An 18,138-nucleotide genomic window follows, 5' to 3' on the forward strand; every position below is an offset into this window, starting at 1 on the left:
CGTTGGTGGCTTGAAGTTGTTCCCAGCATTACTTTTGTTTTAATGCTACAACTTAACTTTACTTATACCTTATTCATTTATACTTTACTTATGCATACATCTTTCTAAAGATATAAATACTCTGCCCTTTCTTTCTACTTTACCAGTAGCTTCCTCTATTCGAAATTACTTTGAGTCCTTTTCTAGTTATTATTTTTTTTATTCAGTTGGTAGTTTTATTATTTACGCCCTCAAGCCTTCGTCAGTTATAGTTTATTTCGTTTCTTTCTTTTCTTTAATTACGTTTTAATTTTCAGTTCTTATTTTTTACTTTAATTATTTATTTATATCTTATGTTACTGACTTTGCGAACCATACCAGTTCCCAAAACTCTTTCATACTTGAAATAGAATACGTCATTTTTTTCGGACTGTTCAACTTACAATTTTGTCACGTTTTTTTATATTTATAACTTCCAAATTTGAAACAGAGCACGTTAGTTTTTCTGACAGTTTTGTCAGATTTCTTATTCATATTTCCCTTACTTTCTAAAAATAGAATATGTCGACTACTTCAGGCTGTTTTATTGTGTTAACTGTTTACCAATTCTTACTTTTAACATTTTCCGAGTTTCTAAATTTTCATCTATTTTGTTTAGTTATTTGATTAAATTTGGTGTATTCATACGCGCTACGTTTTTATTTTCTTCAAATTATTATTTTCTCTTAACTGTTCAACTTGTGTTCTCATATAAAGAGTAATAAAGAAGTTTTGTGTCCTTATATCGCTAAAGAATAATCGAAAAATAATTGAATCAAAAAAATAAAAGAAAATTGTACCTTAAAAAAGAGTAATATTATATATAAATGTAAACAATGTATATACTCTCTTCAACTCTGTTATTGTTTACCAAGAGTAATTCATAGGACTACAGAATATATAAAGAATTTTTTTTTCTCATCAGAACTAAATCAGTTATCAGATGACAGATATGAAATTCCCATGGGTTTTGTTCAAATTTCATGAGTGCTATAATGCAATACAGAATCAGCAATATTTCTGTCAATATAAGTTTCTATAAGTCCTCTTTGTAGGATCTTCAACATTCAACAACAATCTATCAGATTGTGTTTCGACTTATTATTTGGGATTTTAAAAAGAAAACGGTAGTTTCTATTACAGTATTAATTATGATAAAATTACTGTTGATTTTATGTATGTACTTACAATTGAACATGAATGTGATTTTTTTTTAATAAACAATTATATATATTACTGACATGTTTTGTGACATATGTATATACACACACACACACAACATATATTTGACATAAAACTAGTAAATAAACATAAAGGAATCTTTGCCATCGTATTCCAATATAGTTATTTTCTTAAGTGCGAATTCTTTAATGACTAAAAATTAAATTTACGGTACTGTATAAACATATATATATAGAGAGAGTGAGAGTATTAGCAATGAAATAGAAAACAGCCGTGTGCAGATACTAATAAAATAATAATATGTGGGTGTGGCTGACATAAAAAAAAGAGTTAATAGTTAGTACTGCTTGTCTTGTTATCAATTAAAAACAGACGTTAATGTTGTAAGTTAAGTTTACTTTCACAAACACTAATTTTGTTAAATTATCCCAAAGCTACACAAGGAGATATATGAGCTCTGTTCACTGCCGGGAATCGAACCAAGTTGTTAATGTTTTAAGTCCATAAACTTACAGGGAAGCTAATATAATAGGAATAACATTAGCAAATGCATTACATTCTAAGAACCCACGAGAGAAAACAAAAAATAATATGTCAAAACATGCTGCTCACACTATAACTACCTAATGTAATGGCATTAGGGTGATTCGCCCAAAACCAGACTTCATCAGGGCGAAGGTACGATACTCACACAGTTGTAGTCAATGTGTGAATCATCAGTTTCCGTTTACAACGATCCTTCAGGCATGGATCAGGTTACACAATTGAAGTATAATTATTATCCATTTTGTTTAATCCATTTATATATCAAACTTTTAGATAATGATAAATAGCACAGCAAAGTTGTTTTTACTTAACACTGTTTATTTATCCATTATTAATTTGTTTCCTTTAAGCAAATCGAAAGGTACTCGTTTCTAACACATATTAGAAAGTAAAATAAATTAAATATTCAGAGCCTTCTAGTATTACATAAAAATATCTCTTTTAGAAGTTTCCATACTGTATTACAAGCCTAAGAGCCGTATTTAGTTATCTTGCAACATTGCTAAAATATCAAATAAGTATGTAAGCAAGAATAAAGATGTAATCATTGGCCACGTTGACACGTTATGGTTCGGAAAAATGAAATAATAATTAAAGTGAGTCACACAGAACACATTATTAAATATTATTAGCTTGTTAGTGCTAACGTGTGGTAAAAACGCAATTTTAATCGTGTCACAGATCAGAGAAAATGTCAATGACACATTCTTAAATATTAGATTAATAGTGTTCATTTGAAAAAGTAGATGGCGTTAAAAAGTTATGGCTTCCATTACTACAATAATCTGGCAAATGTGTGAGTAGAGTACGAGCAAAACACAGACCTCTACCAGCTTAGTAAAAAAGTCCCCCGATAACACGAAAAGGTAAGGACCTTGTTGCTTACGTCATGTAATTGAACAACGCCCTCCTGCTTTTGAGAAGCGTGGATTGCGCGCGACGCTTTGTGTCTGGCGCGTGGAGGACGCACGAGTCTTCAGTGGGAGGCCAATCGTTTGGCTCGTGTGATGATGGATGTCTTCCTTTTCTGAAAGATGAATAAAGCTCACCGCAGCAGCTACGTGTGAGCTTTTTTATTCTCGGCTTTCAAAAAATGGTGCGTGAGCAAGGCTCGTGACTTCAGGTGGGCCAAGTTTACTTTTTTTTTATTTCTATGCAGGTCACCTCTGGATGGGGATTTAGAAAAGACGGCTGAAATGAGTTACACAATCACAAAAGCTTCCTCTGTGAAACTCTTTGTGCTGAATAGACAGTAACTACTTTTCTATTTTATACAACAACATATTACTGTAAAACGCACTGCTTCAAAACGAAAATATAGAAAACAATATTTTGTAGAATAGGCTTATTTAGGGCCGTTTATTGTTTTCTATAATTTTTCATGCAAAATATTTAGTAATTGAGCCTAACGTATATCTTAAAACCTTCAAAACAGTATCGTCGTATTATGAGAATAATTAGGTGCTATACCTTATATGATTATTTGACAAAATTTACTAATATGAAGTATTTGGAAAAAGATATATATGTGTGTGTGTGTCAAGAAATAACTTACTGCTTAACCTAACACTTTTTAGTTACATTTTAATGTCTGGTACTGTTTGTAATAAACACAGTACAACAAACGAAACAACTCAGAACCATTTTACGTATGTTTCTGTTGAAATGTGTATGCATAATTTTTTTCATCAAAGGAAATATAGCCCGAAAATAGATAATCTTACAGGCTCTAGATAGACAGGATTATGAGTATAAACAAAAGCAACATGTTTTATACGTTGCTTATAAAATTTTCTTTCTCGCGTGACTTTGATACAGAAACACTTAGCCAATCAATGAAAAAATACAACAGAAAAAAGAATCTTCAAAGTGTGCGTCAGATGGACGAATTCCTTTTTGATGATGAAATTCAGAAGAAAATTTCCCTCCAGGATTAGATGGTTATTGCTACCTCTGGCTAACTAGCTGTTCGTGTTCTGCCTCCAGCTGACGTGGATCGATTCGGAACAAAATCTTGTAGCACGTTTCCTTTCTCTCTCATCCTTATCAAAACACAGCTTCTCCACGCCATTTAGACCACTAAAGCGAAAGTTCAACCTATTTATTGGATGTGGAAATATTCCTCGCGGCACCACCATCTCTAAGTATGAAGTATACACACACAAACAACCGGCTCATCTGAAATTTTTGCCTTGTAAAAAGGGAAAACCATATTTAGACTTTCCGGAAGCAACGCAAGCTTAACTGTAGTTAAAAACTCGAAACATTAAGGTTTTTCAAACGCTCTAGGGGAGGGAGAAAGTCAAAAGTTTATTTTAACATTTACCAGTAAGCACGATTTATTTTTTAAACAAAAAATGAACAGATTATTTCTTTCTTCCAGATTTTTCATTTTATTTTTATACGTAAAAGAAAGTTTTCTTTCTTCACTGACTTTTGATTAAAACGATACATGTATTATTATTTAAACATGTCACAAGCAAATGTAAAGCAAAGTATATGACTGTCATAAAACAGTTTTTAATAGTTATCGATAAATAGAAACATTTCGTCTTATATTTATTGTTTGCTAAGCGGGGTATAATAAATTAACTTCTCCAATATCCCTTGGGAATTATTTATAAGAACATTTTATAAAGACAAATCCGTTAAAATAATAACTTTATTAGTTGAAATAACATATCTTCCATGTCAGTTTTTTTATTTGGATGTTTTTAAAACTTATCAGAGTTGGGATGATTTCATAATGAAAAATAAAACAAGTTTAATTTCCATGCTCTGAAAAACATTCGTAATATGAAAAATAAATCATGCAGTTGGTTTATTATGACCTACACGAAAATTGAACAAACTTGTACGTCAGATGTTCTTTGAAAATCTTAATAAACTGTTGTTGGTCTCAAAATTTTAAATCATTCCTTAATTTTGAACTAGTGAACTAAGGTGATTGCAGCTACCTAACAGCCAACCAAATAGAAGTATTTAACTGTCACTCTTATGATGCACTGACAGCTCCAATGTGTGTTTTTGTGGCAAAAATCTATTGTGAACCAAGAATTCTCAGATTCGGAGCAAATTAGCATTTACATAAAAAGTAAACACACCTTGAAAATAAAAATACATCATATTATATGAAACAACTAGATTCGTAATAAGGAATTTTTCTTTCGAAAACAGACTTATTTATTATGTGTTAAACGCTACTATAATTGTTATTGGGTCAATAATTAATAATTGTGAAAGGTAATAATAATTGTATGAGAGTTGCTGTAAGTTAATTTGGAGTTGTTTTATTTTTTTCATTTGTTGTTAAGCACCAAGTCACTCAAGGAGTAACAATGCAAGTGCTCAGACAATGATATTTACTAAAGCCTTACTTTTATTTCAATTATCTATTCTAATTCATAATAACAAAAGTTCATATCCAAGCAGGCCTGATATGACTTAGTGGCTAGGGCGCTCGACTTATAATCGGTGGATGACTGGATCAAAACCCGTCGCCAAAATGTCCTTTTTTCAGCCGTGGGAGCAATTATAATATGACTGTTAATCATATTGTTCGCTAGTAAAGAACAGCCCAAAAGTTTACAGTGTTGATGTTAACTAGTTACTTTCCCTTTAGTCAATCACTTCAAAATTAGAACTTCAGCGCAGATTTATTCTGGAATAACTCTGCTCAAAGCTCAACAAATAATCGTTTCTAGTAAGAAGAAGTTTTTGGTTTGGTTGCAATTAAGCACAAAGCTACACAATGGGCTATCTATGCCCTACCTACTACGGGTATCAAAACCTGGTATCTAGTGGGATGAGTCCGCAGACATACCGTTGTGCCACTGGGGGCGTTAGAAGAACTTAAACCTGTTGAACGACACTTTTGAACCGTTTTCCCACTAACAAAAGCTAAAATATATCGTTATAAAGAGGATTACTTTATCGAGTTTTCTACATTTAAGTGAGGAAAAAAGACATTTATTAGTTAACTGGCGCTAAATGTAAAAACAATTAAAGTCGAACTCTCTGTCGATTAATGATAAAAATATATTAATAACCTGAGATTAGATTTTAAGTTATCATTTTATTGAATAAAAGTAAATAATATTAGATACCCTAATTTCGGTAGACGTTAAGGTAAATGTTTTTTTCTGATCTTAATTAATTTATTGTGCAGATACAAAAACTGTTTTATTTTATTTTTCCTGTGACAGACAGCGTTATTAAAGTAAGTCTACTCCATTAAACAAAATCAACGATGAAAGAACAAATTTTATCTGTAATTAAATTTTGTCAAATAATTATAAGCTCAAAAAGTTTAAGGATTAAAACAATAGAACAGTAATTACCCGCCATTCAAATTTTATCCTGTTATTATGGCAATCATGTTAAATTTTAAGATTTTAGTTGTTATAAATGAAAAATTGGACAAAAACAAGCCTGGAAACACATACACATTAATAATGGAATTGTGCGTTTTACTTAAATGCTTTGTTCTTGCTTTTATAGGAATACAATCAAACTGGCAAACGTTTAAAATATAATTAATGCTTTTCATCGAATATTTTTGTGTTGTATAAAGTCATTTCAAAAAGAATGTTTTCAGAATGTATCTGTGTTGAAACGTTTTCAAGTTTTTATTTATATTTCTCTTCTGAGCTCGATCCACACTGTCTACTCAGCATTTCATATGTATTTTGCCTTATGAATCTGACCTTAAAGACCTACTCGGCATTATTTAACGGTACAATGCGCTACACCAACATGTTAATTATTTACAGGCCGATTTGCGATTTCAGTCGCATCTTCAAAACTCCACTTAACGTAATCATCCTTTCAGCCGTAGAAGCGTTATAACGTTAAGACATACGGCATTATTCGTTGATAAAAGAGTAGCCGAAGAGTTGTCGGTGAATGATGTTGACTAGCTACGTTCCCTCCAGTTAATCGGAGCTAAATGAGGAACAGCTAGCTGGTGCAGATAGCCTTCGTGTAGCTTTGCGCAAAATTAAAAAAATAAACAAATAAATAATCTACCAGAAAAGGTTTAAGAAGGTGTTTTATACGAGAAATTAATATCTGTAAAGATAGTAATATTTGTAAAGAAAACCAATTTTCATTGACAAGGTTTGGTTTTTCATGTTGCAGAAAATCTCTAGATTCAAAATATTAATTTTGTGTTAACTTATGTCGTTTTGTCATTGTAAAATGTCCCCCGCTGGTACAGCGGTAAATTTACAATGCTAAACTCAGGGGCTCGATTCCCCTCGGTGGACTCAGCAGATAGCCTGATGTGACTTTGCTATAACAAAAACACATAGACACACAAATACACACTTATCATCGTAAAACACAGACTGTTGGTTTCTTTGAATTTCACGCAAAGCTACACGAAGGCTATCTGCGCTAGCCATCTCTAATTTAGTGGTGTAAGACTAGAAAAAAGCAGTTAGTCATCACCACCCGCCGCCATCGCTTGACTACTCTTTTTCCAATGAACAGCAGGAATGACCCTAATACAGTAACACCCCCATGGCTGAAAAGGCGAGTAGGTTCGATGGGACGGTATTTCTAACCCACAGATTACGAGGTTCGGTGAGTTATTTCCTTAGAATAAGTACGTTTAACTTCAGATCAGAGAATCTAACAGTTATTTAACTAAAAAACAAAATTACTATTTCTTTAGAAAATTGAAGCAAATAATGATATTATGGCTTAAGTGAGTCATCTGAAGGGAAAAAAGTAATAGTTTTCGACAAAATATTGAATGAGTTCTCGTCAGTACATGACATATCTTTATTCAACTGCACGTTCACAGGAAATGTGCTACCATCAATAATAGGGAAAAGCCTTACTAAACATCATATTTATTATACAGTTTCTTTAATCCATATTATTGAATCCGTTTTTATAAATGAGCTCATTAAAGATATTCTCACTTATAAAATGGTTCATAAGTTTGACAATACCTCGGAAACCGGGAGTGGCGTCTGATGGAAGTACTGATGATGGTATCATTCTATGTTGAAATAAATGCTTTTCTTAATACCTTTAAGAGTTGCTAAAGATGAATCTTGTTCAGTAAGTGTCACATGATCGCTGTCATGATGATATTTCAACATTTATAATAGTATAGCAGTTTCTCTAATGAATCACAACTGGTAAGATCTCAGTGTATCATATGACTCAAGAGAAACCCTCAACACGGTGGCTACCTTGGTTATCAGCCACAGTCATGGGTACTGGCAAAAACAATTGAAACTATAATAACATCCAAATCACGTTTCTATAAGTAAATACATTATAGAAGAAGACGGACACAAGAACGATATGTGGAACCAAGTTTCTTGTGACTTTATCACCAGGTTGATTTACAACTTAAAAGTCATCATATATAATTAAATGTCAAGTTCGTTTTCTTCTTTGAAACGGCTCGTTCTGCTTCAATGCATTTCCATCAGGTAAATAACCATTACTTCAATATCATAATGACACAAAAGTCACATGTATTTTCAGTAAAGGAACACTGGTATTTTTCTTTGTGACCCTAAGTTGTATTCCAAAGGCAAGATGGCTGGCATCTGATCAGTAACGCACTTTTCTTGCTTTTCAGTATAGAATGTTTTTCATAAAAAGATAAAAAGTCCTGTGTTTAAATTGCTTTGTAATTATATGTTACCGTATTTTACGCCTTGTAAAATGCTGCATCGTGGAAGACGCACACTAATTTTGAAAGACAGTTCTAAGAAAAAAATATTTTGACTTAGCAACCGACACCTAGATGCAGCCTTGACTTTTTATCAACCTACTGAGTAAATATAGTCAAATACATCATATTATTCAGAGTATATCGACAATATTAGTTAAATAGAATGTTTCAGTCTATTGAAAATACTTGTAATTGGTAAGTAATAAGATTACGATCTGTATGAGAGGCTGTTTTGAGTAGACCCTAAAATAACTAACTTTTTGCCTTAACCCATCACTTTTGTCTTGGAAGACGCATGAGGATTTTTTAAGGTATTTCTAAAGAAAATAGTGCATTTTACAATGCACTAAATACGGTATTTGTTTTATTTATATCATTATCAAACATATATAGAAACACGAGATTCAAACTACCTTTCTGACGAAAGATCTTGCAAAGTCTCCAGATTGTAATTCTATTGAGAACTTTCAGGAGGAAATTGCTAACACTGTCATAAACCAGCTATTGCAATGCTCTCTAGTGATACGTTTGTGTGAACATGCTTTGTACTCACGATGAGAAAAGCCTATATACTAGATAGATGAAGTAAAAAATGTATCATTGGCCACTACACAGCTCTTTACATTAAAAAGCCGCGCAATAATTGATACAATAAATAAACTTATTATTCTGATAACTGTTTGATTTCGAAGTCTTAAGTTCAAGAAAAGTCCAGTACAATTTACACTTTGATCAACATGTGTCATTGAGTTATATAAGTTTTGGAATACCACTTTTGTTTTGTTTTACCCACTTTTGTGCCTCAATTTGGACAGAAATAAAGCGGCATGGCTGACTGATGAATGAATATTTGCTGTACATTTCTTATCAATGCTATAATATATAGCTACTAGGTTGGCCGCCATTTTTTATTTCATTCCTTTAAGTCATATGCCCAATCCGTTTTTGTCCGCACCTTTTTCACACCTAAGGTGTTTTTCATAAGATATGAATTGTACTAATTCAAATAACTGAGGTGTAACTGTGAGCACCAAAATTGTTCTTTATGGTTCTAAAACATAAAATGCGCCCTCTTTAAATAAAAACAGAACATTTTATTCCGATGTTGGTCAAACAGATTCAAATGTGTCTACTGCTCAAAACCTCTCAGATTTTGGTCACACGACACGTTTTAAATTTCCAATGAGAAAAAGCGATTTAACTATTTTCAGAATCGATGAATTTTTACTAGTTCCACTCAACCTGATTTGTAGCAGTATTAAGTAGCGTTCTTGATGTGAAGTACTCCTGTTTAAACATTCACTTCATGAACCATCACCATCTAACTAATTATATGTTTTTTTGGACGAAGATTATTTTAAATTATTGTATTACAAAATAGTTTTAGGACTAACCTAATTCTCTTCAGCTTTCCGAACCTCTTGAGATATTATTAGAATTTTATGAAAAAATATTGGATATGGATTTAAGATATTAAATGCTTCTATTCATTTGTTACGTAGAGTTGTTTTCATTTGTATATAGTTGTATTTTATTAATATGTGTATATATATATTTGGCATATTTTTGATCAGAAGTTCTTGGAGCGACTTAATTTCGTCGCCGACCATGCTCAGTTTAGAGGCCATGATTACGCTTTATTGCCCGACTTTAGTTTCCGCTGTAACAAGTTAATACAGCGAGGTCAGTAACAAATCATGTGATCAAACTTTACACAAATCCTTCACCCTACGTAGACATCCGTTCTTGATCAGACTAAAGATACGAGTCCATTAAAGATGTATCGAGGTATTTGGCTAGTATACGTAGTCGAATTGGGTTATTGTGGTTCAAGTATTTTCGGCATCTTTTTCAAGGAAAATGCTGTTAATTTCGTCTTGTGGCTGAAAACCTTTTGCCTTCGTTACCTGTAAATCATTCTTTAATGTTAATAGTACCAGAATGCTATTTTTAGTGACATATTATTTATTTAAAAAAAAAATTATTCCCTGATAATTGGGACTTTACAGATAGGGCTTGAAAATTTTCGTTACTTTCAGTTTCACATATTTTGGTGTTGTGGTCGATCGAAAGACTTCTCGCCTTTCAAACTAATTCTCCACTAAATAATTAACCCACTAGCAATTCCTAGTAAAGCAATCGGACGACCATACACTGTCGATACAGCAGAAGTTTCATTTCTTAAAGACTGGGGATTATTCTTACATTAGAGGTTTTGTGTTATAAGGATTAGGTCTTTGTTATTATAGTTATATCAGATAACTGTTCTGTAAAATTTGGGTCACTACTATTGTTGTCACAGTTATGGTTTTGTTGCATAAAAGTCGGTTAACTAAATAATTATTATTACATTATTGTTTTATTGTGAATAAATACATCGTTATCTCACGATAATATATTTTTCACTGAATGAGCCACATTAACATACTAGTTTATTACTACTTTCACAAGTACCGGAATATTATATAATAGTTTTGTTATATTATTGTTCTCATTAGTGCTATATTATGAGTAGTATTGTTTAATGATGGCATTTGAGCATTTTCAGGGGGATTGATTTATAACTACCGTGCTAACATAATCATAAATTCTCACGTTTGAATACTACATTAAATGAGATTATATATAAGCACTGAGATACAAGTGTAATACAAACAAACAATATGGATAATAATCTCTTAACAGCTCATTCTGGACTAGAACAAAACGTGTCTCCAAAGATGAATGAAAGATCTTCCTTGTAATACAACTTTCAGTAACTCATTATGTCATCATATACATATATAAACCAAGTGACGGTCGATCACGCTCGATTTCTCCGAATTTCGTGTGTTACACGAGTGGTTTCATTTTTTCTCCCATAATACCTCCCTCTTTTGATTGTCCGTTTCCATTCTACTTGAATTTAATCGCTAACACAACTGTAAAAACTTACACATTTCGGCACTTTTTCTACTATATAAAAGCATGTTAAGGAGGGAATTCCCAGATCCAGATCAGTCATGGCATTATATATATAAGACACAACATTATTCACATCATTATCAAGTAAACTATGGTTGTAAATTATTACGAAAAAGCCTCTGTTAAACCAGACTGAAAATACCAATTATCTATAGAGAAGAAGACTATCATTCCTCAGAAGAACAGGCATATATATATATATATATATACACAATAACGTGGTCATTGTACGCTTCAATCGAAAGGCACCAGTATGTGGCATGTTTTGTCAGTTATATGTAATGGATTCAGGAGCAATATTTAGCATGTTCATTTATAGCAAGTAATTTATATTTCTTTTATGTGTCGTCAATTTTATATAAAATAGTTTTGGTTTTCCATTAATTTTGGCAGGCTTTTACGCAAGTATTTATTTATTTGAGATTTTGTATTGTAATCTGTGATAAATGTGCTGCAAGTTTTAAATAATTATGTTTGGGTAATTTATTACAAAAGTTTTCGGTTGCTATAAATGCATTATAGTTTTTAAAATATCCTTCACGATGAATGCTTTACAGTAACAGATTAGTTAGTATACTGTGGTTTGTTTTTCTCATGGTACTAATCTGTAAGAAAAAGGCAGAAACGAGTTTCATAAAGAAATGTTTAATATTTGGATACAAACATGAAAACACTCAAGAAACAATGTTATGTACAAAAGTTCCAAACTGTCGTTAGAATTAACTACATTGTTAGTTTTGCCTACTTTAGAGTGTTGTACAATTTTCAAAAAAGAAAGATTATACAATATTTTAAAATAAAACACACGATGCTGAAAGCTTTATGTTTGTTTGTCCAGTTATAATGTGTTACTGGTATTTGTGTTTCGATTTAAAATAATTTTCTGAAAGTAGATCTTACAGTTTTTCTCATAGTGACACGAAAGGGTCGCCACACAGTAAAATTGTTGGTTAGTGTTTTAAACTACACACTTCACAAACATCAGTATCCTAGCTAGATCAACATAAAGAACACGTTTTTCAATTCAAGCCAAAACGAACATGCAAGCTTTTGAAGCTTACAAACTAGGAAGCACGCGAGCTAGCGCATTTGACCAATCCTATCTACTACTCCTCCACGGATCAAATATGCTCGCGCAGTAAGTATATCACTACAAAAAATACGACAAAATAGTACTTTACCAATTCTTAATAAGCACATAAGTGTGTATGTCTGTCTGTTCCTATGAAATTTATGCTGTACATTCATTTTCTTTTCATCTTTTCTAGAGATTTAATCTGTTTCAAGTTTTACTTCATCTTTAGTGGCGTATGTATAACGACCACCGTAGAGTAGAGACAAAATAGAAACTTTCTTTTTCTGTATATGACACTGAACTGATATTATAATCCCCAAAACATTGAAACCAATAGCATTATAGTAATTGTTCTGTTTAAAAATTAGAATTTTCAGTGAAATCATCACTCTTTTTCTGAATACCCTGACATGTGAAAATATATTCTGGAAGACCTTAAATACCTAATTTACAACTGATAGATGAGATAATAAATATTAAAACTACAATTTCATCCAGGGAAGAAATTCTGAAAGGCAATTGTAACAGACTGAAGAAGGTTACTGAATGGAAAGCACTTTGTGCCATGTTGCAGATAAACTATACACATGAAAAGGAGAAAATGTAAAAATTAATCCACCTTCTCAGATTGCAGAGTAAAAAGAACAGGATAGAGCAATACAGGATACTAGAGAACAGGATAAACCAGATAAAAGGATGAATTACATGCTAAACAGAACAGCAGGAGAGAAAACTATATATTAATCTCTATGAGGAAAAGGAGAACAAAATGAGACAGGTAGTAGAATAAATTACATGTTAAACTAAAGATAAAATAATACATATAAATCCAAATTGGGGAATTTAAAACAGGAAGAGTCAAGTAGCAGGATAAATTTCAGGATAATCAGAACAGAAGTATATTAGCAATGGATATCTAACTGCGTAAAGACCTGGAGAAGATGAGCCAAGATAGGTTGTAGAAAAGAACGATGGAGCAACAAAGATTAAACCAGACAGTGGGTTGGAGAACAGGCTGGATCAGGTAGCAAAAATGAAATGTTTTGGACCGCTATCGTAATATCTAGAGCGAAGAAGAGCAGCTGACGCTGTCAGAACAAAAACTGAACACCTGCCCAAAAACTAGTATGAACCATAACCATTTTTATGCCATTATGATATGTGGGTCACTGAGGTCGATTCTATTGACACCCAAACTAGTAGAGATAATTTTATAGTGAGAAAGTGTCGCTTCATTTTGCCAGAATTTTTGAGTTATCTTTGATAGAATTGATCAGTTGACATGAAAGTGTGTAATGAGGTCATTCTCGGCCAACCTCAGCATTAGAAATGCCACGCTTGCTTATGAATTTATAATCTGCTGAAATACTTTGTTGAAACTCGTATTTGAGATATCTTATCATAATTTTGATATAAAAATACTCCTAAGTAATAATTCAATGATTCATCTATTCTTGTTTCAAAATACGAACTGTGCTATTATCTTCCTTTTTGTAACCTTATACTTTATTATTTAATTAATTTATCGTTTTTTTTTTTGGTTGGCGACACGGTTAATGATATGATTCAGTAAAACATAACATCAACAAACTAAACCAGTGGCACCTTCTAAAACACTAGGATATTCAGTGTTACTACTCATGAACGACGTTACATTGTTGTGTGGTGGTGCTATAAGTGATATCATTGGATCACATATGTTGTGTAGTTGTGACATAGGATTGTGTGTTGATACTACAAGCGATACCATAACGTCACATTGTTGTGTGGTAGTGCTATAAGTGATATCATTGGATCACATTTGTTGTTTGGTGGTGGTATAAGTGATATCATTGAATCACATATGTTATGTAACTGTGACACAGGATTGTGTGTTGACACTACAAGTGATATCATAACATCACATTTGTTGTGTGACTGTAAAACATCGTCATACATAGAAACAACAAGATAATAATCCTTATACTTTTTTTGCTATGAGCTTATGATCTAGTAAAATGGAATTCAGAAGGTTGAATAGTTTGTATCTTGAATATAAAACCAAAAATATTTGGAATTGCATAACAATTGGCCACTGTTTAGTTATCAAGTGATTTGGTTATAAGTTCACTAATAACGCCAGATTTCTATAGAGCTAAACTATGTCCTTAGAGTTACCTAGATATGTTAGTTTTACTAACTGATCTTTGTCTTCTGCAATATTCAAAACATATTTATAATCTGTATTGTGTTATGCTATGTCATGATCGACACCATTAAGGGACTTTGTGGTTTCTATTACGCCCTGAAATATTTTCAAATAAATATAACTACAATTTGAAAAAAAATCGAAAGAAAAAAAAGGACAGAATGATGAGGGCTTTTTAGCCGAAAAGCTTGACCAAAAAGAATTGAACTCGTGATGACGATAAACCCACTTGAAGTAAAAATGTATCTCAGGATGGCTGGTATGGGTATTAACAATTTTACTAATAAAGCAGATAACCTAATACGGTCGAAACATTGTTCTCTGCTTCATAAGTAAAAGTGTTAATATTCATACCAGCCGTCTTTAGATTGTACTGTTTTCAGAAAACATTTTCATCAACAAATATGTTTGATCAATGTCATCAAGTTTCATTTTTGCATATTATAATAAGCATGAGTCAACCAGTAGATCCTTAGAACACAATAATCTTGTTAGCACTGTTCATTTGCCATTGACAATTAACATTTACTTCCAAATCTCAGCTCAACTTCAGTAAGATCGTTTGCTAAGGAATTTAAAAATCAGTAAACGACAGCATTCTGGGCATTCTGTTTGAGACGTCACAAAAACGAAGTCGACAATTTTATTCTTTACAGAAATGCAAAAGCAAAACACAAACATTCTAGCCAACATAACAAATGTTTCCCATAAAACAATGTCAAATCAAACAAGAACTAAGCTCGTTTAGTTTCACCGTTGACTTCTGACCCATAGAATTGAATGAATGATAGAGTATTGTAAACTCAACATGTTTACCATTCTGATTATAACAAAGTTTACGTTTCTGTTAACTCTTCGGTGATTTCTTTGAAGATATGTTTATGTACAGATATAAACCAATACAGAATCAGAAACGGTTAAAATTCGAAAAAATGTCGATGACGAATATTTTTAAAAGTATTTCAGTTCTACCTTCTTAACAATGAGGTTACTCGTGTAACAAACCTATGGTCATAATTTTGTCGAGCCTGAGTTATGAGAATTATTACAAATGAGTCAGGTGACGCCATTACTGACTCAAGAATATCACGGTGATTTTACACATTACCAAGAAATAACACCACACACACTTTATCCTCTCTTCTGGTTAGCAACAAACAGTATGGGAAACAGTTATACTTAACAAGCAGGGAACTTCGATTTTGTTCTCAGTGAATAATTATAACTAAATAAACAAACAATTCTGCACATTCTATTCAAACAATTATAGAACAAAGCATGTAAAACATAACTTTACAATTTAGACAATTTAAATATTTCCGTAATTTTTGAAGACACATGAAACCTTCAAGAAACAATAAAAAACAAATGAAATTAAAAGTTTACAGAAAACGTCAATTAAAGGCTACGAAGAGCAACCATTGCCAGGCAACAAATAAAAGAGAGTCCAAGACTGAAAAACATTCACGGCATTTCCACAGGAACATAACACACTGGAGGCTAGCGAACACATTGACCGCGCCTCAGCAAGAAAGTCCGCTGCCACTAGCCCACATTAGTACCACATATCAGGGACGAGGAGGATGGGGCACAAGCCCCGTATGTTCGGACAGAACCCCACGGCCAGCAGAGGGACATGTGGGCGGACTGAGCTGGTCTGGGTTCGAGGCTAGGCCTCACCCCAACGTGGAGTTTAGGAACTATCGGGCCTGGCATAACTATAGAAAATTCATCTGGCAGCCCAAACGCTGTAAGAATTGCGGCGAAAGGTAGGTCGACTACACCGTGCTCTCGCCAGCTTCCAGGTCTCCCCCGTGGTTTGCACTCTCCAGACGGTTCTGTTCGACATCTTGTTGCTCACTCCCCGAGTCGTGGTTGTTGTGACCCTTGCCGTTGCTGCTGCTGTTGTTTCCTTTCTTCTTGTCTTCTCGCTGGGGACAGTCAGCAATGAGGTGTTCTACAGCTTTACAATGATGGCAACGTTTCGGTTGGGGCCCCAGAGTACACTTAGCAGCGAGGTGGTTAGCAAATTCTCCACAGTTGTAACACCTACACGAAAAGATAACAGTTTATACTTTCAGTGTGTTTGAATAAAATAGTTTTCTGTCAGACATAACTCATAGAAATTAACCACACTGTTCACGTGTTTAACAGACATTATAACAATGTTACCCTTTCTTTTAATACTAATTGTTTTATTGAATTTCGCGCAAAACTACTCAAAGTTATCTGTACCCCGTAATAGTAAGAACTCTATTTAACTTATATATGTATTAAACAAAATTACAGGTTTTCTGATTTACAAGGGACATATAAATCACATGTTTTATGTTCTACATCATTTTGAAAAACTAAAGCTGAGAAAACATCAGTGTGCTATCAAATATTTTTTATTAAAATATATTGGACAAATAGATTTTTCTCTAATCGTAATTCATCTGGGTTTCTGACCTCACATGATTTTCAGGTACTGAAGACAGACGTATTGATTAAACTAAACAATAGTAAACAGTCATATTAACCAAAGATATGGTGCTGACTAGTAGATGACTGTTGAAAAAAATTAACTTCATTTAAATGAAATAAGTTCTGTGAAACAAACGTAGCCGTCTAAAAATAACGACAGAATGCAAGTAATGCAAACTTATACTGGTGTATAACCAGTAAAGGACTGCCAGAGAATGGGAGTACCGCATATTGTTACCAGTACGTAACCAGAAACGAGTTGTTCTATGTATAAACCACAGATTATATACATCAGCCAAGAGCTGTGACTTTGCATTTTGGGTAATTTGATATTTAACAAGACTAAATCTGTTGGACAAACATTGCCCAAACACATTCTAATTGCTAATCGATAAATATTAGGGTTATCGATTTATACCGGGAAGGAAACTAGCTTGTAATAACATGACATTCATGACTTATACAGCATCACAGCTTATAACAGTCATGACATATGCAACATCATACTGGTGGAAAGCAGTTATTTATACGTAACGGCAAAGCGTATAACACGTTGAGATATCAGTAAGAAAAACCTTAAGCCTTGTTCAACATTTCAGATGTTTATAATAGGACAAAGATAACATACGTTTCATATAAATAGATAAACTTATAGTGTCGTAAAAAACAAAACATCCCGTCTTCTATATTCATTTATGCACTATAAAAAATCTGTACAACAAATGTTAAAGCACAATGCTCACAAAACACCAGCTTCAGAGCTGAAAGGAAGTTTGTCCCGCAAGTTCTTTCCTCTCTTCAAAAACGGAATGGTTCACACTAGTCTCCATTCGTTACTTATTGCAAAGAATCAAGTTTGAAGATGTTCTACGTTAATAATTATGTATGTACTTCATAAGGTCAAGGTTAAAGTATCACGGCTACAAGTGTTCTTGCCTAATAACTCTACAGATACTTACCCACCCTACTCTGTGTAATATGCTTCCTTTGACTTGATAC

General features: G+C 32.8%; 1 protein-coding gene across 3 annotated transcripts in view; it reads right to left on the minus strand.

The window, feature by feature from the left end:
- Window positions 1-12,039: 12,039 nt before the first annotated feature.
- The window catches only part of LOC143257535 (protein lin-28 homolog), a 177,105-nt gene continuing 171,006 nt past the window's right edge, over window positions 12,040-18,138 (minus strand). For all 3 annotated transcript variants that reach the window (XM_076516329.1, XM_076516330.1, XM_076516331.1), the window contains exon 4: window positions 12,040-16,722. In XM_076516329.1, the coding sequence (XP_076372444.1) occupies window positions 16,452-16,722 (271 nt within the window). In that variant the 3' untranslated portion in view covers window positions 12,040-16,451. The remainder of the gene's footprint in view (window positions 16,723-18,138) is intronic.

The sequence above is a fragment of the Tachypleus tridentatus genome, chromosome 7, assembly GCF_004210375.1.
Source record: "Tachypleus tridentatus isolate NWPU-2018 chromosome 7, ASM421037v1, whole genome shotgun sequence".
In the NCBI taxonomy this organism is placed as follows: Eukaryota; Metazoa; Arthropoda; class Merostomata; order Xiphosura; family Limulidae; genus Tachypleus; species Tachypleus tridentatus.